Here is a 25777-nt window from a genome sequence, read left to right as displayed (position 1 = left end):
CTTTGCATCCTGAGGGAGCAACACCATCAAGTCCCTTTCAGCGTGATGAAACTTTGCATTCGAGCCGATCTTCATGGGTTGTTAAATCTGCAATATTTCCTTGATCCTCCTGCTCGGCCGTGCCTCAGATGAGGGCCCCGGGCTCCATTACTTTGGTACCTGCGTGTTCCCAATCTCGGCCAGTGCATCTGCTTTCAACCGTTTTTCAGGACTTCGGACGCTTCATCTCCTGCCGTCACCCTGTAGTCTTCCCCTCGATGTCCGAAGTACAGTGAAAATAGACACCCCCACCGGTACCCGATAAACTGCTCTTGCAGCCATGCCATCCTGTTGTCTGCAGTCCCGCCTTTTTAGTAAGGTTGCTGCTGACAAGTACTAATATGTGCGAACGTGCGACCCGTCAAATTCAATCTCGCCCCGCTCTATTGCTTTTAGCACAATCTCTGCATTCTGCCTGTAACGGGGGCATTTCGCTATAACCGACCATGGATCGTTTGGAGGTGGAACACCTCCTCTGTGAATCCTGTCAAATTCTATTGTGGGGGCTGGCAGCTCTTTAAAAAGGGAAAGAGGACTTTGACCTGTCGTCGTAGCGAGAGAAGCATCTCCCAGGGCACCTCCTTCAAGCCCATGATACGTATGTTGGTGCGTTAGGCAAGATTTCATGTAGTAACCCTGTGGGAGACTAACCAGCCTTGTCTTCTTGCCAATAGGTAACGCAACCTTTGGTATGGCCTGTACTACACAAGTTGGTAGAGTAATGAGCAGCCAGGCTTATCTCAAGAGGGGTCAAAGTGAGCTGTAGGGTTGTAACAGAGATTCACAGTGACAGGTATTCAAATAACACTTATACTCAAGGGTTCTTGATTAAAATAATTACTTATTAATTTAACAGTCAGTTTTAAAATAAGCCTTCTTTAGGAGCGGGCAATATGCAACACTTAAATACACTTCAAAAATACACTCCTTCAGTTCAGTAAGTAGATACCCTTTTGGGATGACACACAGATACTTGCTTCATCCTGAGGTGACTTCAATAGTTAGGACACTGTGGACATTAATATATCACTTTTACACTTAATAATGCAGTTATGGCAAAAAGGAAAAGGTTAAGGAAGGAATGGTTAACATGTTTCTCAAACAGGTAAGAACTTTAGAATCCCCCAATGAAAAACCCTTTCCCAGCTATACAAGTAAAGTATATATGACTTTCTGGAGGGACAGATCAACAAAAAGTCAGAGGGTAAGTAGGGTCTGCAGGGAACCAAGACAGCCAATGTCAATTGAGGAAAGTCCAGGGGACCGGAGGTACTTCTTGAAGATGGCACAAAAATCTTGCACAATGTTTAAAGAGAGTTTTATTGTAAAAACAGTCACTGTTGGGCCACAAGCTGGGAGGCTTGTTGTTAGGCAAAGTTTGTATGCAGTACCCTCTGGGAACACTACAAACAACTATGATTACAGTTAAAGGAAACCCAACCTTTGGTATAAGCTTGTACTACACAGTTTTGGTAGCGTGTTGAGCAGCCAGGCTTTCCTCAAGAACGGTCAATATGAGCTGTAGTGGAGTTACACAGAGATTTAAAGTTACAAGTATTCAAATAAACTCTTACACAAGGTTTCCTGAATAAACAATTATTAATTTATCAGTCAGTTAGAATTAGCCTTCTTCAGAAGGGAGCAATATCATAGTAACACTCAAATACACTTCATGAAACACACTCTTAATATCTCTAAATCAGTAGATACCCTTTTGGGATGGCCCACAGGCACAATCCATACCCTCAGGTGACTTCAAATGCTAGGGTGCTGTGGATCATATAGTTATAAGTCGAAGGAAAAGATTGTTTAGAACAAACAAGAGACCACAAACATTCTTAAGCGGGCAAATACTTTCAGATCCCCCAATAAGAGTCATTCAGTGGAAGAGGCTATGCCAAAGTCAATAGGCAAAAGTCTATGTAAACCGGTACTGCAAGGTCTGTGGTATGTGACTATGTGACTATGTGACCGCCTTCTTTCGCCCCCCTCAACAGAACTTGTATTACCACGGCCGCACGCGCGGAAAGGCTTAGGGGTATACCTTACAGCCAGGACCCTCGATGAGGGACTCTCAATTCTGTTGGTGACTAATTTAGCCCCAAGCAGGGGAACTTCATGTTTAACCCTGGTCTTATAGCCACATCGAGAGGGGCCTCAAGTCAAGACTCAGTACAGTTAGCTCCAGATGGAGAAGCCTCAGGGCAGACCCTGGTATCCAAAGCCACAGCAGAACTGGGGTCGGCCTTAGCCCCAAATGGGGAACCTTGGAAGAAGATCTGGTATTGGGAGACTGCTGCGGGGCCCCCTCAGAGGAGTTTCCGGTGCGTCTCGCTGAGCCGAGACCAAAAAGAGTACCTGAATCTAAAGTGTTCTGCTCCCATGGAGAACCGCAGCTATTTCATATGCGGGCTCCAAGTCAGAATGTGCATTTACGCATCCTGGAAGACCACCACACAGCCAATCGCCCTTCCGAAGAGAGGACTTTATTTGGCAGGGCGTGATCAACTTGAATTTCTCTCGGAAAGATCGAAGATCGTGCGCAGGTCAGCCTGGTTGAGCACTGTGAAAGGATAGCAGTACTAGCACCTTCCATGCTCCATGAGGGGAACAGGTTCCACCGCTCTGAGGTATAAAAGTTTCTGTACCTCTGCTCTGAGGGAGGGCATCCCGATCTGTAGGAAGAGAGGTTTGAAAGGAGGGGGTAGGAGGAAAGGGCAAGCGAAAACCTGCCTAAACGATGGACAAACCCCACCAGTCTTCGGTGATGGTTTGCCACGCCCCCAGATGAGCCGAGATTCGTTCTCCCACCGAAGTGTAGTGTGACCGACAAAAAATATCAGTTGGTGATTTGTCAGCAGGGAGATTACGTGTCCCTGTAGAGGAGGATGATGGCAAGAGAAAAACCAACCACCTTGTCGCTGCCGCTTAAGGCGGTGCTACCAACAGGAATTTTAGATCGGCGTGCACGGCGACTCTGAAACCCCCTGATCCCAGAGAAGGACAGAGTCTGGGACCCTGACCTCTGTGTACAATGGGCCTTAGCTGAAGCTGTCGCCAGGACCGACAAACAGGTCTTCGTTGTCCACATAGCGTGGAAAAGCTGGTCAGCCCCAAAAGGAACGCTCCCAGCACCAGTCGTCATGAAAGTTGGTGTAAGGGAGTTATCCAAAATGGCTGCCGTGGACCAATGAGGTTGGGACGCCATTTAGTCAACACCTGAAGAGAACTGCGTCATAGGAGAAAATGAGGCAACTGTACCCTCAGGGGTGTCAGGGGACTTAAGAAACACTTAGCCTTGAAACAAGGATCTTCAGCCGAGCCAGTGCTGGCAGATCTAGGATGTTTAGTGGACATACTAGGAACTGACCTAGAATTAGGCTTGAAATGGAGGAACCTCGGCAGAGCCGGTACTGGAAGGCCTATTGCCGATCTCCTTTTTTGCCCCCTCGACAGAATCAGTACCACCACAACCCCGAGCGTAGGACGGTTGAGGAATGTATCCTACCGACAGGACCCTTCGAGGATCCCTCGACTCCGTCGGTACTGTATTTAGAGGAACCTTGGGTTTTAACACGAAACATATAGCTCCCTCAAGAGGGGCCTCGAGCCGTGGCTCGGTGTGACAAACACCAGAAAAGGAAACCCCAGGGCGTACAGCGGTATCAGTGTGGAAAGCTCCAGAAATGGAGGCGGCGATCCCCTGTATCCAGAGCCACACACAAACTGAGCTGAACCTTAGTACCCACATAGTGAACCCCCAGAACCACGTGCGGTTTTGGCAGGTCCTCTCAGATAACACTCTGGTGCGCTTATTAGACCCTTGAGGCACCTCAGGGGAACCCCTGGTAACCGAGCTACACAAGCCCCTCCCGGTCATAGAATGCTCTCACCGAGCAGGCTGCTCATCGCCTTAGGTTTTAAAAGAAAAACTGAATCGGAGCAGCAGGGGCTGGAGTGGAACAGGAGTGAAAATACACTTGAAATACGTCCTCATAGGGTCAGAGTGCATGAGCATCTGTAACTTCCCAAAAAACGAACCCTCAGCCGAGGGCTTATGTGTCGAAGAGGAAGAAACCGCTCGTAAGGGACCTACCCCACCAAACAAAAGGAGGATGGTTGCCAGGAGGGTCCACCACCGGCCGGATCCACATAGATCAGTGGAGTAAAAGCAGGAGGGAGCAAGACAGTATGAAGCAGCAGAGCCCACACACGCCGGTCAAGGAAGGGTGGAACGGGTTACTATTGCCAAAAGGAATGCTCCCAGCACCAGACATTGCGAACGTAGGTGCAAGGGAGTTATCCAAAATGGCCGCCGTAGGCCACGCAGGTTTGGCCGCCATTTTGTCGCCACCTGAAGAGAACTGTGTCACATGCGTAGCTCAGGCAATTGCCTCCTCAGGAGGGTCAGGGGACTTAAGTAACACTTTAGCCTTACAAAGATCCTCGACAGAGCCGGTACTGGGTGGTCTCGGATGTTTAGTTGACATCTTCGAACCAGTCTCAAAATTAGCCTCCGATGGAGGAACCTCAGACAAGCCAGTACCAGAGGGAATGCGGTCTGTGACACCCAATCTTTGCCCCATCGTCAGAACCAGTACCACCATGACCCTGAGCGTGGGAGGGTTTAGGACAATACCTCACCAACAAAACCCTTTGAGAAGGCCTCTCAGATCTGTTGATATAGACTTTAGCCTCCACAAGAGGAACCTCAGGTTTCAACCTGGTTACAGCGGGGAAAGCTCCAGAAACAGAGACCTGAGTGTGAACCCTGGTATCCCAGCACCCAGCCGAACTTGGCTTAACTTTATCACTGTGATGGTGAACCTCGGAACAATGTCCGGTACTGGCAGGTCTGTCAGAACCCTCAGAGGAATCTCTGGTACGCCTGTTAGGCCATTGGGGCACCTCAGGGGAAACCCTGGTGACAGAGCTACAAGAAAGGCCTTTAAAGTACTCCCTCATGGGGTCACAGTGCATAAGTCTCTGAAACTTCCCGAAAAAGGCATCCTCTGATGGGTTTGCACTGACCCGTGGAAACGGTGGTTAACCAAAAAGAAGGTTCCTAGCACCCGCCGTCAATAGCGTGAGTGTAAGGGAAGAATCCAAAATGGCCACCGTAGACCACGTGGGAAGGCCCACCATTTTGTTAACATCTGAGGAGAACTGCGTCACATGTGGGGATGAGGCAGGCATCTCCACAGACTGATCAGGGTATTCGATCGAAACTTTAGCCTTGACACAAGGATCCTCGGCAGAGCTGGTACTATGGAGCCTCGGATGTTTACTGGACATCCTGCCCCTTGAATTAGCCTCCAAGAGAGGAACCTCTGCAAAGCCGGTAACAGAGGAGTCATGGTCAGAGACCTCTCCTTGTGCCCCCAACAGAAGCAGTATCACCGAGAGCGTGGGAATCTTGAGGAATCCACCTCACAGACAAGACCTTGACAGGTCTCTCAGTTCTGTCGGTACACACCTTAGCCTCAAAAAGAGGAACCTCGGAACGGAGTCCGGTCTGAACAGCTCCCCCGAGGGGGGCCTGGAACCGTGGTTCGGTACAAAGCGCCTCAACGGAGGTCTCAGGGCACACCCTGGTGTCTGTATGGGAAGCTCCAGACAAGGAGACCTCGGAGCGAACTCCGGTACTCAATGCCTCAGAAGGACTGGGCTGACTATTAGCACCTGATTGGTGAACCTCGGATCGTAATCCGGTGTCGGCAGGCCCCTCGCGGGACCCCTTGGAGAAAACCTCTGGTACGCCCATTAGGCCTATGAGGCACCTCAGGGGAAACCCTGGTAGCAGAGCTCTTTAAGCCCCTCCCGGACCTGGAGGACCCCGGGAAGGAGTCCCCCCATGCCAGGGTGCCCTGAAAAGTAAGGAACTTACCGAGCGTCTCTTCTTTCCGTCGATGAAGAGTTGAAAATTCAGTGTAGGAACGCGCTGGAAGACTTCCTCCCACTGACAAAGACAACGCTGAAGTGCCCGGACCAAAAGGAAGTCGCAGTAGAAACACGAGTCCCAACAGTGATCTGGTCCCAGACACTGGGACTAGAGAGAATGGGGATCCGCCATAGCGAAACGACGTTTGCAAGAGGAACAAGATACAAATCCCAAATGATCCAGCAGAGATGAAGGACTACGCGACTGTAGAACCGGGTCAGGAGAGAAGGACAACGGAAAGAAGAAAAATGTCTTTCCGATGATGCATGTGCGGCCAGCCCCAACCGCGCAGAGAAAAGGACTGAAGGGCGATGCGCGGGGCAGAGCTCAGGAGGGCGGGGTTACGGCCATGTACGGTACCCTGCGTAAAAAGAGAAGGACACATTTTTCAATTTGATGCTTTTTTACAAAAGTGCTCTAGTCACGTCCCACTGGACGCAAAGTCCCAAAAGTATGGAGGAAAGGGGACGGGACGTAGGAGTAAGCGGATTTCTACTTTCATTACAGTTAGCGCTGTGGATTGCTGATTGTTTTCTAGCGCTTCCAGCTATCCTTCTCTGGATAGCCGTTATGGTTGCCGAGAAGCCACTTTTCATCGACCTGATTTCGTCAAGTAAGAGGCATATATCTGCCTTTGTTGAAGCCTCATGGTCCTCTCCCGGTATGCTTGGCGTACTTGCCTGGTGTTGGCCCTCCATTATGGCAATCCTGCGACTGAAGGACTGCAGGGCCGTTCTTGTGGGGTCCAGCATAACTGCTGCTGCGGCAGGGCTAATTGCATGGTAGGGGGTGGTTGTTCCTCTCTTTTCGTGGCTCCCTCTTGGGTTGTCTCATGTGTGGTGGGTTCAGGTGCCAGTTGCTCAGCTATGTCATTTGGGGCCCCATCCCCTGCAGCATGACCAGCCGATTGATGTGGCTTGCAGGAGATGTGCGCTTGTTCTAAACCCTCTAATCCTTTCAATAGTTTCTGGGGCCAACCAGACTCATCTGTCATGGCACTGTGATACGCCACTACCCCTGATGCGATGTCCACACGGCACAGATAACGTGATCAGGGCATCATTGGTGTCCCTGTTTAGCCAGATCCACTTGAGTTGCTCAGTGGGCTCACATCGTTTTATGGGTATTTGCTGTTTGGAATGCACACCATGCATTCATTACAGGCTTCAGTGCCCCCTTTTTATGAATGCTACTTCACTGCACCAACACTGGTGACTGCACGCTGGAACCTTCTGATTGAGACCCTTAGGGGAGGCTTGTGCCCGTGTCTGCACGCACCTTGCACATTACTTTGCAGGGTAGGATTGCAGGCTCATCTAGTTGTAAACTGCAAGGTCGTGCATTGCCCAATGCGTTCCTAACTGTCAGCAACGCAAAGCTGCATTAACAGAGCTAGCTTAGTTACGTTGCTGGGGCCGCCTCTAAGATTCTCATGCACGTGGCACTCCTGCCGTCTCTAGTGGCACACCTGCTTTCTCGAATGGTGCTGCTACCATGGCTTGCGTGTCAAGCAGGCACGCAGCTCTCACAGTGAGGCTGTGCTTCATGCGTCCTCGCTGCTGCTGTCGGCAGCCAAAATGCTTTCCGGTTCGGGATCTCCCTGAGACAGTCAGCGTTTACTTACTGCAACTTCAGTCACTACGCCGCCGTCGGGGTGCTGCTGGATGGAGTAGCGGGCTGTGTGCAAACCTCTCCTTTGCCGCCCTCAGAGATTTCCCGGTAGCCCGCTCACCACTGGGCCTCCACATGTTAGGCTCCTGGTCCCGACCACCGCCACAGCTTAAAATTCTTCCGAATGTTCCTTGGTACTGGTTGTGCGCTTACGGCATACGCAGTCCCGGAGTCAGGAGCCCTGCAGGCTCTCCTTGTTGCACTGACTCTGGGGCCACTCTGCTGCTCTACCTCTGCTTCGGCGAGGGCTTCCAGTTTTCCGCAGTTCACCCTCTCAGCCTTCTCGGCTCCCGTTGCGCCGCAACTGGCAGTTGCCATGGCGATTTAGGGACATACGGCAGGACCGAGGCATTCCCCGCTCACATGATAGCTGCTCGGTCACGTGATTACACACAATCAGGAAGCACTCCATAAAAGCCTCACTTTCTCGCCTTTCAGTGCTTCTCAGGTGATTTTTGAGTGACGTTTTGGACCTCTATCTCCCGATTACCTGTACCTGGTTCCTTTGACCTTGGCTCTTTTTTTCTTGGGTTGCGAATTGGATTACCCCCTGGATTATTGACTGAACTGGTGTTTTCTGGACTGCTGCTGTATCCTCCTAATGTCTTGGCTAACTGGATACTCTTTTTGGACTCCAAGGTACATTGGACTTGGTTTTGCCCTTGTTGGATTTACTCCTGGATCTTAAGAAACCTCTACTGGAAATATTTTCATTGGCTGCATCCTCTTCTCCTGGGGGGAGGTTCTCAATGTTTCTGGGGTGATTCCACCTTACCTTCACTGTCCACCTTGCTAGGTAGGTCTCATTGCTTGTTTACACCCATTTATTGCAGTAGTATGCAAAATTGTACTAACCACCTCCTTTCTTTCTAGCTGCCTGGGCTTCCGGTGCTGCGGTTCCAGTCCACCTGTGGCCCCAATAACTGGTCAGGGAGAGGCATCACTTCTCTGACTGGTGCTTGGGGACAGAGGTATTTAGTCCACCGGGAAGATCATGTTTTGACAGTAATTCTGATGCTATCTGGAGTCATTGTTTTGGTGGCAGTTCGGCATTAGCCTGTACTCTTCGCCATTCTGCTGCACTGGGCAAGGGAGGCGAGTGATCAGGCGGCCATTTCCCCTGTCTCCCCCCGGGGGGCTCGTCTTTCTTTTTTTTTTATAGTAGTAGGGCAGATGTTAGGATAGCATGGGTTTGACAGAGGACAAAGTTTATTTGTAAGAGATCATGAGGAGCACCCATTTATTTTTGTACAATTTTCTTTTTAGAGTAGGGAATTCATCAAAGAGGTACTGATTTAGAGGTTGTTTTCTTTGCTTTCAAAAATAAAATACCTTGTTCAAACATGTACTCTTGCCAGTCTCCTATATCTGACTTACCACACTTCCCTTCAACAAACAATCTGATGGCCCGTGGACAAATAGAATGGTGAATGTCTTTGTTCCTCTTTGAACCAATGTCAAAGATGCATGCAGTGAAAGGGCACCATACAAAAAAAGTGATGCCACTGAACCCTCACTCCTTGAAAACGTTAACACCTTGCATAGAGCTGGAGGACCCAAAAAAAAATACAATGATACAGTCAAGGGTCCTAACCCACCTGAGAAGAACAAGTTACTTACCAACTGGTAACGCTCTTTCGATTGAATGTTCCTCCAACGTATTCCTCATCTTAGATGTATTGCATCCAGCTTCAGCTGCTTCGGAATGTTTTTTCCCCCCTCGGCAGAGGGTGCCGTGCGTCGATGTCGTCGAGTCACGGTCCCTCGAAGGCCTCCGTCGAGGGGGACGTCATCGGGTATACAAGTAGCATGCGCGGCAATTAGCATGCGGGGCGGGGCGCCTATTGGCCTCAGTTCTGTTTTTCCTCCTCTTGCTTTGTTGTATGGATAGTGCAGGTAGCCCGGTGTCAGCCTTGTGAGAGTTGAAGTGGCAATAACCCGGAAAATCTACAGAGGGGTAGGAGGGGAGGGAGATGAGGAATACGTTGGAGGAACATCCAGTCGAAGGAACGTTACCAGTTGCTAAGTAACTTGTTCTTCGAATGGATTGTATCCTCCAACGTATTCCTCATCTTAGATAGACTCCCAAAGCAGTGTAGAAAACTCTCTGGAGAAGGGAGTAGATTTTTAATATTATTAATATATGGCCGAATAAAGCACTGCTTTACCGAAAGCAAGCTCTTTAGACAGGGAAGCATCGAGACTATAAAATTTAGAAAACGTGCGCAGCGATTACCAAGCTGCTGCTTCACAAATAGATTTTATGGGAACACCTCTTTGAAGGGCTGTGGAAGAGGCTATGCCTCTGGTGGAATGGGCCCTTAAGCCTTCTGGTGGGTCTTTGCCCGCCAATCTGTAGCATTCTGAAATGCAAAGCACAATCCAACGTGATATGGTTTGTTTTGAAACCGATTGACCCAATTTCCTTCTGGTGTAGCCAATGAAAAGTTGATTATCCACTCTAAGCTTGGAAAGCCTAGAAATGTAAAAGCTTAGAGCTCTTCTCGGATCCAGTCTATGTAATCTTTCCTTCTCCTTACTGGGATGAGGTGGAGGGTAGAATGCGGGCAGAATAATTTTCTGATTAAAATGGAAATCAGACAACTTTAGGCAAGAACCCTCAATAACACTCTGTCCCTGTGGAACACAGTATAGGGTGGCCCGGAAGACAGTGCCTGCAATTGGCTCACTCTTCTTGCAGATGTTAAAGCAAACAGGAAAGCAGTTTTCAATGTTAACCTTAATGGACAAGTGTGCAAGGGTCCAAAGGGGGCACACATTAAAAACTTTAAAACCAGGTTAAGGTCCCAAACTGGGAGTTGGAAAGGATAAGGAGGGAACACATTAGTGAGTCCCTTTAAGAATTATGTTATCAAAGGAATTTTAAAGTAAGAACATTCTTCTGAAGAGCGCTTGAAAATGGAAAGCCCTGCAAGATGACCTTTAATGGTCCCAACATTTAGGCCTCTATGTGTCAGGGACAAGAAAAAGGACAGGACTTCCGGTATGAAGGTATAGAACATAGAAAAGGATCACGTTCTTTTCTCTGGGGCGTGGCTTCGAGGGCCATGTAGAAAGACGTGCTCTTGGGGAGCTCCCGTGATCCGTTCATGATCCTGCTGAATAAGTGCAGTTGAAGATGCCAGCGGCTGCTGAAAATACGCATGCACACTTATGAAGGTGCCGGTAGCGCCTTCTGAACTTTTTGGACATTCGTGATGAGCAGAAGCGAAGTTCTACCCGCTACTGGATTACGCGAGTCGGAGGGAGAAGGAGATACAAAATGGCCGGCGGGGCCCGAGAACAAAGGAATCCGTCCGCTCCGTGACGAAACTGCTACAGTTGCAGAAGGGGAGCGAGCCGTGCTGTAAGGCGCACCGAGACACTTTGCAGCAAGATAAGCGTGCAGACGGGCCTGGAGGTCTACAGACCTGCATAGTGAGGCGTGTGCGGTGCCTGGCGCACATCGCGTGGACCCCTGGACTTGCGGATGCTGAAGGCTGTACGCGACCGGAGCGACGAAGGGAAGGGATCGGGAAGGTGCCGCCTGGAAGACGGACCGCGGCCTCGGATGTTTCACCGAGACACTTTGTTTGCAATGACACGGGGCCAGGCTGGCCGGAAGGTTTATAAGCCTGCAGAGGCAGGTGCGTGCGGTGCCTGGCGCACGTAGCGTGGTCCCCCGGACTGGAGGTCGGAGAAGACTGCAGGCGGAGAATTGGGACCGCAAAGGGGCCGACTGAATTATAGACGGTGGCCGCGAGAGTCTGCATGCAGGTGAAGCGACGACGCTTCTGATCTCAGCGTGTTACAACAAAAGTGAAATTGTACAGGACTGCTCAAGCTGGCGGCTGGACTCAGAGGTGCAGGGAATGGGGGATGGCGGCCTGACCCAGATGAGTGAGGGGAAGCAGCTAAGGGGCACATGCATACGGATCGACGGATGCACGAAACTCAAAGCCAGCTGTGCCCACGAGGTGCAGGCACGAACAACATCAGGGGCCGCGGATGGAAGCAGGCAAGTGCACGGGGTGTGTGGAGCTGCGCTGGGGACATGGAAGACAAGAGCAGATGTGCACTGTGAGTACAGTTGCGTGCAACAATGCGCAGAGTGCGGGTCAGGTGGCCAGTGTGGGACATTGATGGTGGCTGAGTGGGCGGAAGATCGCAGAAGGCAGTGCATGGGACAATCCCTGGGGATACTGGACTGAGGCTGCAGCCTCGAGGGCAAGCGCGGGAGTGATGCTGGCCAGAGCCAATAGCCGCCTCGAGTAGAAGAGCGGAGAGGTGGGCAGACAAGGCTGATTGCAACATATAGCGAGTTAAAGCCCTTGAGGCCCGGAGGCCATTATAGCTGTGAACAAGGATGCGCAGCTGATGCGCCATACAGCATACTCTGGGCACAGTGCACTGAATGACGATACACGAGTGAGAACGGAGTGTATAACTGGTGCGGCATCAGGGATCGACAAGGCTCTGGGGGTCACACGGCGCAGGGCATATCCAGCCTGTACTTTGAAAGAGGGTGGGGCCACCAGTGCGGCAGATCCTCCCTTGACATTCAAGTGTGGATAGGAGGCTGTCCCTGACCGGAGAAATGTCTAGTAAGTCCCTGAGGGCGAAGGCCAAACAGCCCACGCTGGAAGAATATACCAAGACACCGACTGGTCCGGATGGAGCCAGAAATAAAGACAAAACCTCAGCAGGGGTAATGGCCGCTGTGAGCACGAATCAGGAGGTCCTTGAGACGATTGTTGACTTGAAGGCGGCCTTAGAGACCAAACTCCAATTGGCTGTGACAGAATTGAAGACGGCAATGGAACTCCAAGTGGGGGCGGTACAAGAAGATGTGAACCTCCTTAGGCAGGATGTCAGGACTCTGGCGGAACGCACAGAGACTCTGGAGAAAGAGATGGGTCCAACCGCAGCGGACTGTGCTGCGCACAAACGGGAGCTACACGCCCTGGTGCAACGGGTGGGCAATATGGAGAGTAGGGCGGAGGAGGCGGAAGGGCGTGCCCGGAGGAATAACATTCGCATTGTGGGACTACCAGAAGGTGCCAAGGGCCACAACCCCACGGAATTCGTCGAAAATATGCTGCTGCAAGACATCACCGGTGGAACCCTGTCTCAGGGATTTGCTGTGGAAAGAGCACACAGGGCCCTGACGAGGAGACCACCGCCGGGAAATCCGCCCAGGCCAATGATCGCCAAGATCCTCAATTACCGGGACCGGGAAAGAATTCTTGAACACTTCCGCAAAGGGGGAACAATACAACGGGGAGCGGCGAGCATAACTGCCTACCTGGATTATACCCTGCAGGTACAGCGGAGCCGGAGCCGTATGAACTTTGGATCGGTCAAGAGGAGATTGCGGGAAGCTGGATACAGATACATGCTGCTCTACCCGGCCAAGCTAAAGGTTTTTTATAAGAACAAGACGTTCTTTGACACTCCGGAAGAGGCCATGGGATGGCTAGACATGCAGAGCTGCCCTCAAGAGCCAGATATTCGGAAAAAAGATGGAGCAGGACGAGATAAGTAAAGCTGAGAATCTGGTGGGACTTCGGACTGTGGGACTTGATTATAGTCATTGATGCAGCTGGAAGGCAGGTACGCTTTGGTTGGCAGGAAACATGATCCGTTAGCACTGAGACTTCTGCGTGATGAAGGAGCCTCTTGGGGCCGTTCTTTATATTCCCATTTAGAGTTTAGTTTGGTCACTGATAGTGAGGTGACACCCTGCCGGGTTCTTAATTGGGGTTTCCAAGGTAGAACCAAACGCGGGGATGCCTGAGATCCAGGGATGGAGCTGGGCAGTTGTTTGGGTTTGGGGTTGGGGGTGTTCAAGTTTAAACATGAGCCTTGATGGAGGAACTAGAATCAGTAACCTGCGTGGTGTGGGGGGGGAGGGCTGCTTGGAAGGGGGAAGGGGCACTATCGATGAACCATGGGTGACCCAAAGATATTAACGTGGAATGTTAGAGGGCTCAACAGTTATCTGAAGCGAAATAAGGTTATGCTGTATTTGAAGCGACAGAAGATAGACGTCGCCTTGCTACAGGAGATGCATTTGACGCAAGAGAAAATGGAGTTGGTGGGGAGGAATGGAAAGGGGTAGCGGTGGGTTCATCGTACTCTGCCTATGCAAGAGGAGTACTTGTCTGGGTGGCGCCACATGTCCCATTTAAGTTGACTGAAGAAGTTGTTGATGCGGATGGGAGGTTGGTTATATTGAGGGGGCGGATAGAGAACAAAGAAGTATGCATTGTAAATACATATGCCCCTAACCAAAACACGACGGCATACTTCAGGATGCTGTGTACTAAGCTAGGTGCATGTGTGGGTGGTGCGATGATCTGGAGTGGGGATTTTAATTGTGTATTGAATCCAAGGGTAGACAAGTCAGATCACAAGACGGCCAGGCCCAACCCAGCGGCTAAAGCATTGCAGACGCTGCTGGCGGACTTTGGCTTGGTAGATGTGTGGAGAGTGAAACACCCTGATGGGAGGCAATACTCGCACTATTCGGCTCCGCATCAGCTGCACACGAGGCTTGATTATATCTTTGCCACTACAGATGTAGTTGCTGAGAGCATCCATATAAATTACAAAGCTAGAGTCCTCTCGGACCACTCGCCCCTGATCCTCGGGTGGCAGTATTGCCCCGCCCCCCCCCCCCCCCGAGGGCACGAATACCGACGTGGCGCCTCCGGGTAGAAGCGCCCAAAGATCCAGTCTTCAGGGAGGACATAAGGGATGAGATTATTGCTTACTTCGAGGTGAATACTGGTAGTGTAAAGTCGGCAGGTACTTTATGGGAGGCTTTTAAGGTTGTGATGCGGGGGATCGCCATTGCTAAGTCAAAGGGATTGCTGGGTGGAGTTCTAACTGATCTACACAAAGCTGAGATCGAGCTGGAAAGAGAGTTGGAAGGGGGCGGGGCTGATGCTGAGGTAGTAGGTAAATTACAGCAGCAGTGCGCGGAATATTGGGACAGGCTCTGTAACCTAAATTATAAAAAGTGTATAGAGAGGCAGCATGCAGGAGGGGATAAAACGGGCCGGCTTCTAGCGTGGTTGTACAAGAGCGAAACCACTAGATCCCCGATTCGGATTGTAACCGATGAAGAGGGCGAGACGGTAGACACCCAAGAAGGTATAAATAGGGCATTTGCAAAATACTATAAGGCATTATATGAGGATGAAGAGGGGAGCAGCCAGGAGGAGATAAACGAGGTACTAGAAGATATAGGCCTGCCCAAGGTCAGTGACGAGGAGAGGGAGGAGCTGGATGCACCGATCACTTTAGAGGAACTGAAAGAGATTGTAAGGCAGTTACCTACCAGCAAGGCTCCAGGTGCAGACGGGTTCCCTAGTGAATATTATAAGGTGTATTGGGGGGGGGGAGGTGCTCCCACCCATGCTAGAAATGCTCAACGAGGCGTTTGAGGTGGGACGGTTGCCGGAGTCACTCAGGGAGGCAATCATAATACCGCTCCCCCAGCCCAACAAACCGGGACGCAGTTGCAGCTCCTACAGGCCACTGTCGATGTTGAACCAGGACAGTAAAATACTGACAGCTGTCCTGCCCAACAGAATGCGGAGAATAATCAGCAAGTTAATTCACCCAGACCAAACGGGCTATGTCCCGAGCAGGAACATCACTCACAATCATAGACGACTCCATAGAGTGGTCGAATGGGGGTGCACTAATGATGGCAAAATGGCGATTGTGGCACTGGACGCAGTTAAAGCTTTTGACTCTGTTAAGTGGCCGTGGTTGTTGGCGGCCCTGGGAGGGTGTGGAGTGGGACCAGGTTACATTAAATGGGCTAAGATGCTATATAGTGAACCGTTGGCCAGAGTCCGTACAGGCTCAGTGGTGTCTGAGAGATCGCAGCTGGGCAGAGGCACTAGGCAGGGGTGCCCCTGGTCCCCGATGCTGTATATTTTGGCCCTGGAGCCCTTAGCAATATACCTCAGGCAACAATATGACCCGATCGGTATTGAGGTAGGAGGTGAGCGTCACCTTATATCCTTGTATGCAGATGATTTGTTACTATATCTGAAATACCCAAATACCCGGAAGAAAATCTCTGGTATGTCTTGGAGGTGATGGGGAGGTATGCCAGGCTGTCCGGCACAGCGGCGAACCCCCAGAAATCTAGCATATTCCCGCTGGGTAGATATGTGGGAATTCCTGTAGAAAGGTTGCCGGTGTTGCAGATCCCGTGGGCAGCTAGCTCTTTTCGATACCTTGGAATAGAGGTGTATCACACGACAGAGGAAGAACATAGGCGCAATACTGAATTAGCCGTTGGGAAAATCGAGAAATGCATGAGGTTCTGGGAGAGGCTACCCTTAGCGATGATGGACCGAAGTGCTATTCTCAAAATGGTGGTCTTACCTAGACTTTTACATTATTTCAACAATATTCCACACATGATACCTAAGAAGTTTTTCGTTAAGCTGCACAGTAGGTGCAGGGAATTTTTGTGTCATGGTACCCGGAATAGAGTTGCATTATGGAAGCTGCAGAACTTCTACGAGAAAGGCGGTATTAAACTGCCTAATTTTGAGGCCTACTATGTAGCGGCGCAACTGCAATATGTGGCTAAGTGGCTCTCTGATGAAGAGACACCTGAACACAGGTTGTTCGGAGGAACTGCACTCCTTTTTACTTACGGGAAATGATCTGGATGGCTAGCTCGGACGTGAGGGAGCGCCCTAGAATGCTGTGGTTGGGGTGGAACATGTGGCGCCGAGCCTGCCGGATGATGGGGGACCCTTTCCCGTGTGTTCCACAGATACCGTTGGTCGCACTGGCAAAGGGGGACGGGCAGCTGAGGGTAATTATTAGGACCTATTGGGAATCAGTGGGACTAGTCACATTGGGAGACATTTGGAAAGCCGGGACCATTATGGAGTTGGGAGAACTCGAGGAAGCGACGGGGTTACATATAGGCCAATATGTCACTTATCACAGGGTAGTGCAGGAGACTCGGAGTATGTGGCCTGAAACTATTTTGGCAGAAGAACCGGATGCTACTGTTGGGATAATATATGACGCATTGGAGGGTGGGCATGAGGTCTCCAGATTGTATGAGATGTTGATGACTAAGGTTGGGAAGGACCTGGTGCATTTGAGATTAGAATGGGAAACAGAGATGGGAGTCACGATAGAAGACGGGATGTGGGAACGTGCTTTGGGATATCATAAGAAGGTGTCGAGAATTGCCAGGTTCAAACAAATACAGCTATATAACGCACAGGGCAGACATGACCCCTATGAGAATATCGAAGTTATGAAATGTTGGGCGCCAGGCGTGTCCTAAGTGTGACGAGGAGAATGCCTCAATGATACACATGTTCTGGGCGTGCCCGGTAATTGAATGCAACTGGGGTGAAGTGGCGCAGAAACTAGCAGGGAAGGGGGTCACGCTCATAATAGACTCGGCCTGGGCCTGCTTGCTGGGAGGGTATCCTAGAGTGCGAAAACTTAAACATGTAGCGAAACTGAAAGATTTGGCATATGTGCTAGCGAAACGAAGGATTGCCATGGGGTGGAAGGAATGTCATAAGCCGCGATTGGAGGTCTGGTGGAAGGACCTACAAAAATGGGCAGAGGCTGAAACAGCGGTGTGGCAAGAGGCTAGTAACACGAGTGGGGATGAAGAAATGGGCTCCCTCATGGCATGGAAATCATCGATAGCTGAAATGTTTGGAGCAGTATCGGCTCCAGCTGAATCTGAGGACAGCGATACCCTGACACACGAGGTGGATACTGAATGTGAAGAACAAACAGGCTCATAATGGGGGGGGGCTGGGAGTGCAGTGTTTATGTTGTTAAATGTGTTTAATTATGTTTTGTTGTTTGGTTTGAATAAAATAATAAAAATGTTAAATTAAAAAAAAAACGTTCTTTTCTCTGCACCAGTTGCAAAACTTTTTCCTACGGCAATGGTATAGATATTTTGTTGCTGGCCTTCTTGCCGAAAGCAACACCTCCATGACGTCATCTGGAAGGTCCCAATCCTTGTATCTCAACCTTTCAGATACCAAGCATGAAGGCTGAGGGTCTTGACCTCTGGATGGAGAACCTGGCCCTCCATTTGTGAGAGAAGGTCCTCTCTCTCTGAGGAAGAAGTAACGGAGGACAGATGGACATGTCTAGAAGGTCCGGGTACCACGTTCTCCAGGCCCAATTAGGATCATGCGTTTTCCGAACCGTCTCAATCTCCTGATGACCTGAGGAATGACGGGAATCGGAGGGAACGCATATAATAGTGTTAAGTTCCACTCCACCACGAACACGTCCCCTAGGGCTCCTCTCAGGGGAAATTCCCTTGAGCAATAACTTTCGCAAATCCGGTTGATTCCGGTCGCAAACAGGTCTACTTGAGGAGTTCCCCAAAGGGCAAAGATCTCTTAAAGGACTTCCTGAGCCAGTTCCCGCTCGTGGGAGACCGTGCCCTGCCTGCTCAGAGCGTACGCTGTCATATTCTCCTCCCCGGCTAGGTGAACTTCCGTTAAGGAGATTCCTTCTTGCATTGCCCAATACCAGAGCCGCATTGCCTGTCTGCACAGAGGCAGTGACCCTATAGCTCCTCTTTTGCTTAGAAAATGCATGGCCGCTGTGTTGTCTGTCATTATCAGGACATTTTTTCCTCTGACAGATGGCAGAAAAGCCTTCAGCGCTAGACTGATTGCTCTCAGCTCTAAAAGGTTGATGTGTAGTTTGGACTCCGATGGAGACCAACGACCGCGGATTGTCAGATCGTTGGCATGAGCTCCCCACCCCATGAGTGAGGCGTCCGTCACTACTGTAATCTCCGGCCATGGTGGCCAAAAATGTTCTCCTTTTAGGATGTTCTCTGTGCAAGTCTACCACAGAAGATCCTGCCGAACCTTGTTTGGAATCTGAAGAAGATCCGCCATTTGACCTGGGAACTGGGACCATTGAGTCTTTAGAGCCCACTGAAGGGATCTCATCCTCAGGCGTGCCTCTGGCACTAGGAAGATGCAGGATGCCATGAGGCCGAGCAATCTTAAAAAGTTGTAGGCCTGGAGATTTTGGGCATTTTGGAATTTGGAAACCATCTGAAGAATGTCTTGAGCCCTTGACTTGGGAGGCAAGCTCTTTCCCAAGGATGTGTCTAATACAGCCCCTTAGTATTGGAGCTGTTGAGAAGGTGTCATTTGTGACTTCTTGAAATTGAGGGAGATGCCCAGTCTTTGGAGGAAGTGGCAGGTGACTTTCAGATGATCCAGGGCTTGTTCGGGAGAACGTGCCCTATCAACCAATCATCTAGGTAGAGGTAGATGTGCATACCCACCCCTCTCCTGAGGTGCGCTGCCACCACCACCATTAATTTGGTGAAGACCCTCAGGGCGGAGGTCAACCCGAATGGCAGGACTCGAAACTGATAGTGTGAGTCGCCCATTACGAACCTCAGGTATTTTCTGTGCTTGAGATGAATTGGCACATGAAAATAAGCATCCTGGAGGTCCAATGACACCAACCAATCCTGAAGTTGAAGGGCCTGAAGGATCTGAGAAAGAGTGACCATCTTGAACTTGTCCTTCCTGAGGAGCTTGTTCAAGCATCTTAAGTCGAAGATGGGTCTCAGTCCTCCGTCCTTTTTGGTAATCAAAAAATATGGGGTGTACCATCCCTTGTTCCTCTCTGCTACAGGTATTTGTTCTATAGCACCTTTCTCCAGCAGGGTTAAGACTTCCTGCTGTAGGAGCGGGTTTGGAAACTTCAAAGAGCGTCTCCCTGGTGGATTGCTTTGAGGTTGCGTTAGAAAAGGAAGGCAGTAACCATGGGCTATTATTTCTAGAGCCCAAACATCTGAAGTAATGGCTTGCCATTCTTGCAGATGCTGCGACAGCCTGCCTCCCACAGGTGTCTTGTGATGCAAGTCCTCAAAGTGGTTTTGTGGCGGTTGCTGCGGCCGCTTATGGTAAAGAGGCTGCAGCTGGGGCTGGCTTAGCACGTTTTCCTCGTCCACCACGAGTGGCCTTTTTCTGGCCTCTTTGACTGGCCATTCCTCTCGCCTTTCCATATGAGGAGTAGTAACGATAGGATCGTCCCCTCCAAGATTGTCCTGATGCACGAAAAGGCTGAGGTTGCCTAATAGCAGCTCTTAAAGACTTGGCAGCCGCTTTTGAGGTCTGCAACCTCTCAAGGCTCTCGTCAGCCTTGTTGCCAAAAAGGTGAGAACCGTCAAAGGGCATTCTCAGAAGACGGTTTTGCACTTTGGTGCGAAACCCGACTTCCGTAACCATGCAAATCTGCGCATTACTGTGCTAGTGCCTATGGACCTGCTCATGCTATCTGCAGTGTCCAATCCAGACAGAAGGGATTCCTGCATGGCCTCCTTTCCATCTTTAACAATGGCTAGGAATCCTTCCCTTTCATCCCCTTCTGGTATGTGCTCCGCCGCCATTGCAATGCACTCCCACAGAGTGCACGAAAATTTTGCCAAGGCACATGTAGAGTTGGCCGATTTTAAAGCCATACTCCCAGCTGAAAATACCTTGCATGCCCAACCATCCACACGCTTGTCGTCCCTATCCGGAGGGATAGAAGGGTACGCCACCTTACTTGAAGCTGTGGCTGCCTGGATCACCAGACTCTCAGGAGTAGGGTGCTTAGACAGATAGCCGGGGTTGCTACTGGGAGGGCAGTATTTTGAAGTAAGGGACTTATTCACCAGAGGAATACAGTCCGGGGTCTTCCACCAATTTTTGGCCACCCTATTTTGTAAGGCTACATGGAAGGGTAAGATCGGATCTTCGGTGGGACCATGATCCAATATATCGGTCAGATCATCCTGGATGAACTGAGTCGGTGGTCTAGCCCATCCTAAATATTCGACAACTTTTGTCATTAGTTGACGGTATGAGGGGCTGGCATGTTCCCCTTGTTCTGGTCTGCCAAAATCTGTTTCAGGTGAAGTATCAATTCCACTTGCATTATGCAAGGTTTCCACCAGATCCCTCATCCTGCTTTCCTCATGTCTGAGGATGCTTGTGGTCTTGTGCAGAAGGGATGTGACCTAGCAGTTCGGGCTGGACTGCCCCTTTTTTGGGTAGGACCAAGCCTGATTTGCATATGGTTTTTCCCCTTCTGTAATGGCTTGGCAGACTGAAAAATGATGGTCTGGAGGGTTGCCCAGAGCTTTGCCCGTGGTTATGATTTATTCAAAACCTTCCAGCCATCACCTTTTCGTTTTGCTTTCCTCAGAAATTAGGCATTCTGGGACATTTGGGGTGCCATATTCCAGTCCAAAAGGAACATTCTCCTCATCAGACCTCTCCTGTTCTTCAAAAATTGAAGTTAAGGATTTGAAAAATTCTTTCCCCGGAAGAGGTTTAAAAACCTTTTCTGGGATAGGTGGGAGAGGTGTCTCAGTGTAACCTGAAGGTATTACAGCCTTTGCATCCTTCTCTTTTGCTGTTATTTTGACAGTTTCTGGCTGAGTTGGCGACTTTGGATTCATTGGCGCCGAGGGCTTTGGAGTCGACAAAGGCATTGATGGCGCAGACGAAATAATGGTCGTCGACGGAGCTGGCTTCGAGGGCATCGAGGCGCTCTTCGAAGACTTACCCTTCGAGGTGTGTCGGGTTTCAGACGGCGTCAGTGACCTCGAACGGTCGACTGGAGCGGTCTTTTCCGCTTGGCGTCCTGGAGGGATCCCGATCCTTTCTCCTTTGATCACCCGGGTTCGAGGGTGCACGAGTGTCGGAACGGTAATGCTCCCGGCTGGCTTCCTCAGAAGGCGCCAACCGAGGCTTAGCCTTTTCAAACATATCCATTTTTATTCTGAATGCTTCCCATTCTTCGGAGGAAGAAAGCTTTGTGGGGCATTTCATTATTTTTGGGGATTCGTCCGAGGACGAGGTGGAAGGGGACCGGTGGCGTCTTTTTTTGGACTTTTCCGTCAAAGACAAAGAGTGGTGTGAACCACTTCGGGACCTAGACCGATGCTTTTGCCTTTCGCGTTGAGGAGACTTCTCCTCACGGGACCTCGACTCGACGCTAGAGGCTTTTTGGTCGGGTTTTCGACCTACCTGCAGTTTTCTCTTCCTCTCTCGCAAGACCTTCCCCGTCATTGCCCGACACTTCGTACAGGCCTCCATGTCGTGGCCTTCACCGAGACACCACAGATATTCTCGGTGCGGGTCCGTGATGGACATTTTCAAACCGCAGGACCTACACTTTTTGAATCCCGAACGCGGGGTCGTAGTCAGGGTCGACGACGAGGACATATCGAATATATTCAGTCAACTGCGTCACAGAACTACTCAAGGCGCGCCCAGTCTCCGAAACAACACATACTGCGGAAAAAAGGAACCGAGGCCAACGGGCGGTGCGCCTATTACTTGTATACCCAATGACGTCACCCTCGACGGAGGCCTTCGAGGGACCTCAACGACATTGACGCACGGCGCCCTCTGCCGAGGGAAAACAAGTTCCGAAGCAGCTGAAGCTGGATGGAATACATCTAAGATGAGGAATACGTTGGAGGACAAAATCCATTCAAAAAGTATTGGCGAATGGGGAAGGGAACATGCACAAGGGATATCCTGCTTGTGCCACATATGCATTTGAGCATGTACCACGCCTTTTCAATTTAAATTATGCTACTCTGCATCTTATCCCGATCCAGGGAACAACCCATACGTATATAGGAAAGAGGACTGCTCAATGTAGGAGTATTACATTTGTTATCATGTTAGTTGTACACAAAGGCGCAACTAATTTGATGTTCAAAGACAGACCTGAAGTACATTTACCTTATGGCAAACATAACTCACATGTGGTTAAACAAAAAATAATACAAGTAAAAGGAAGAAATCATGTGTAAACATTGTGTTCATTAGTCCTGCCTGGTCACATGGAAACCTAGAATAAAAGTCAAAATGCTGATACCTGGAAGCGCAGACTGCTGTATCTCTGCCACCGATATTGGACTTTGGTCTTTGTTCACTGCAGGCTCACACAAATGCTGGTTACCTGCAATTTTCTTCAGAAAAACACATGATCACCATTAGCGAATTATCCAAAGTAAAACAATTTACATTATGTAATTCTTTTGTCAAAAGCATATCTGGAGTTATACTCTTAGTTTGTTTTAATCAAATACACTGGACTAAAGCTACAGTACAAGAGCCACCTTGAGTAACAGCAACATCCTGGCTCTGCACAACACAGTTGGCTGGAACATGCTGTGTCCGAGCATCCTCACCAATGCAACTTTGTGATACATTTACATCCTAATAACTGTGGCAATTAGGTGTCGATATCTTAGTGAAGAAATGTCAATTCTACTTTTGAACAATTTACACCCCAACTGAACAACAGTAAAGGGGACTCCAAAGCCTGTAGGCTTTTCTCTCACATTATTGTTAGGAGTGATTCTCCAAGCATTGGTTGCAACTTAAAGTAAAGCGTTTAGTCATCCAGTTTGGCATTTACAGAGTGTTGGTGAATCAGAGGTTAGAAGGCTCAATTGCAGTGGTGGCATGGCTTGCCTTTGAAGCAAAATACGAAAGTGTGGTCGCAAGTGGAGACTTCAACTGCAGTGCTGGCAGAGTAACTAAAGGTGAATGGATTCTTACTGGAGCATACCTGGCAGTGAAAATGCTGATTTGAAAAGGTGGGGCTTAAACTGACTACCGTCCCCACGCAGACTGCAAGTGTGGTCGCAAGCGCAGTCTTCTGCAGACAAAAGCAGACTGCCTTAGGCTTGCAGCTGAATGAGGATGCCCAATTGCTAAGGCTGCTGAGCACCATACACCGATCAAGAGTATTTGGAATCCAGGTCAGCTGTGATTTGGTCAAGTCTGTGCTCTCCGTTTTGCATGTTTAAGAGCACAAAGTACTGTTCTTCAGTCTTAACACTAGCACTGCCTCTTGAACAAGAGTACCCTGCTCCCCTTATTCGTTAATTGGTTCAGTATTGGACTGGTGGCCCCGCCCCACTATTATAATGCCAGATATGGGGGACAAAGCTTTGTACAATATACAAAGGGCTGCTAAAAACATGCAAGATGAAGCTAGAAAGCCTGATGCACCCGTTTCGGCCGATATGGCTGCAACCAAGAACTTGGACGGGACTACCCATGCTAATAATGGCAAAATTATTGTACATTTCTCTGAAGATCAGATTGAAAGCATTGCACTGACAGCACCAACAGATCCAAGAATATTAAGGGTGTGTGACTCTTAACATCTATTGACAATAAATTATTAAATCTGTGTAACTCTCAACAAAGCGAGGTAAACCGATGAACTACTGCCAACATGAGGTCATCAATGGAGTCACTACACACTCGTGAAGAAAGCATGACAGGTCAGGGGTAGAGTACGCAGCTCAATGCAAGTTTGAAAGCCACCCCATAACTAATTAACAATCATGATGATGACGGGGACCACAGTATGGATGCTTTTAAAGGGATCTCCTCACTTAATACAGTTAGTACTGTACCTATATAGTTTGCATTAAAGATTCTTCTGCAACTACGCAATAAAATGTATGAGGGGATGAGAGAACAAATGTGCCTGTTGCGTTGCATTGTAGAAGCAAACAGTAATTCTGACACCCCTAAATACTGCATAGAAAATGGAGTGCGCTATTGTATTGACGATATTCCCGATATAATACTGTAAGATGTGAATCACCTATCAGGTTAAATCAGTCAGCAGAGGCTTCCTTCCAGAACACTCTTGAATCTACAAAGATAGAAGAGGTAACAAGTGGGGTCTAATGTAGACCCGGATGCTACAGAAGTACTAACACTAAAAGAAACGAATGCAGAAGATTAAATCACTTCAACATCACAAAAGCAAAAAAAGGTGGCTCTAAAAGTATTAAAACACGACACCAACTCATGTCACGATTATAACCCCAGCAAGCCCAGTGGCCATGATTTCAACTAGGAAAGTAGGCTAAAAGACGATTGGCGCGTACTGGGGAACCTGGTGACATGTTGGCCTGGATTATTAAACCCACCAATATTTTAAATAGGGGACCTAGCAACAGGAAAATGGTTAATGCCCTCTGATGCAGGACGACACCAGAAATAGAAGATAGTCTATGTACAATAAGGGACAGGACGAATAATGAAGAGCAAATGAACACTCTGTCTCTATCTACTCACGAAGCAGTGCGCAGGGATGCTTAACTTAAGACAGAAATGCAGATCTTTGTGAGGCAATGCTTTCCTACCATATGCAATCTATTTCCTGAAAATAATAATGTTAAATTTGCGAACACTCATAGCTCCTTTAAGAGTAAAAAACTTCCCGGATATGGACTATATAGAATTCCTGGAAGAGGCCTCCATTTCACTACACAAGCGCACTGTGTATCACAATCAGTATGACAATCAGCACACCAATCAGAACACCTCACCTACTACCTGCACTAAAAACAACAGGGATATTACCAGGGAGAAACTGCTTCCTCTGATATTACCCATCCTCAAGAACGCTATTGCGTTGCACACAGACCCCACAGTGTTAGTGGATATCTATAATCACACTATCCATAAGGCCATCAATACCATTACCCCACTTGAACTGCACAAGTCTAAACCACGTTCACATCTCAACTCTTGGTTCACTCCATCTCTTAGAGCATTACGCAAGGTAAAAAGAAACACGGAGGCCCTCTGGAAGAGCCTACCCACAGTACCCAACAAGGATAACTTCATGATAGCATCCATCAATTACAAAAAGGCAATCTTTTAAGCCAAAAAAGACACCTACAACAACCGGATCATCCAAGCCAAATCGAGTACTAAATAACTCTTTAAGATACTCTGAGAACTAGAATATCCAGCACAGCCCTGCCCCCTGACACTTGCGTCAAAGACATCTTATAGTGTTCCAATATTCAAAAAGCATTACTAGATCTAATCACTATTCTCCAAAACAAATTTGAATTTAAAAAAAGCAGTCTTTCAATTGACACATTCCAAAGTACCAACTACTCCCCACTCTCCACCAAAGATGTTGAAAACATAATCCTTAAACTCAAACCATCAAACTGCCAGGGTGACACCTGCCCAGCCCCCATCATCAAAGAATCAATGAAAGAACTAGCTCCTT

At 49.2% G+C, this 25777-nt stretch overlaps 1 protein-coding gene across 1 annotated transcript in view; it reads right to left on the bottom strand.

Annotated features, from left to right (window-relative positions):
• Nucleotides 1–25777, bottom strand: part of TAX1BP1 (Tax1 binding protein 1) — a 1378509-nt gene that overhangs the window by 844504 nt on the left and 508228 nt on the right. Inside the window, exon 11 of the mRNA XM_069648239.1 lies at nucleotides 22595–22688. Coding sequence (XP_069504340.1) covers nucleotides 22595–22688 — 94 coding nt within the window. The remainder of the gene's footprint in view (nucleotides 1–22594; nucleotides 22689–25777) is intronic.

Source organism: Ambystoma mexicanum, chromosome 2q, assembly GCF_040938575.1.
Source record: "Ambystoma mexicanum isolate Mex_15411 chromosome 2q, UKY_AmexF1_1, whole genome shotgun sequence".
Taxonomy (NCBI): domain Eukaryota; kingdom Metazoa; phylum Chordata; class Amphibia; order Caudata; family Ambystomatidae; genus Ambystoma; species Ambystoma mexicanum.
The sequence above is the reverse complement of the archived record's forward strand: the minus strand, read 5'-3'. Positions and strand labels throughout refer to the sequence as shown.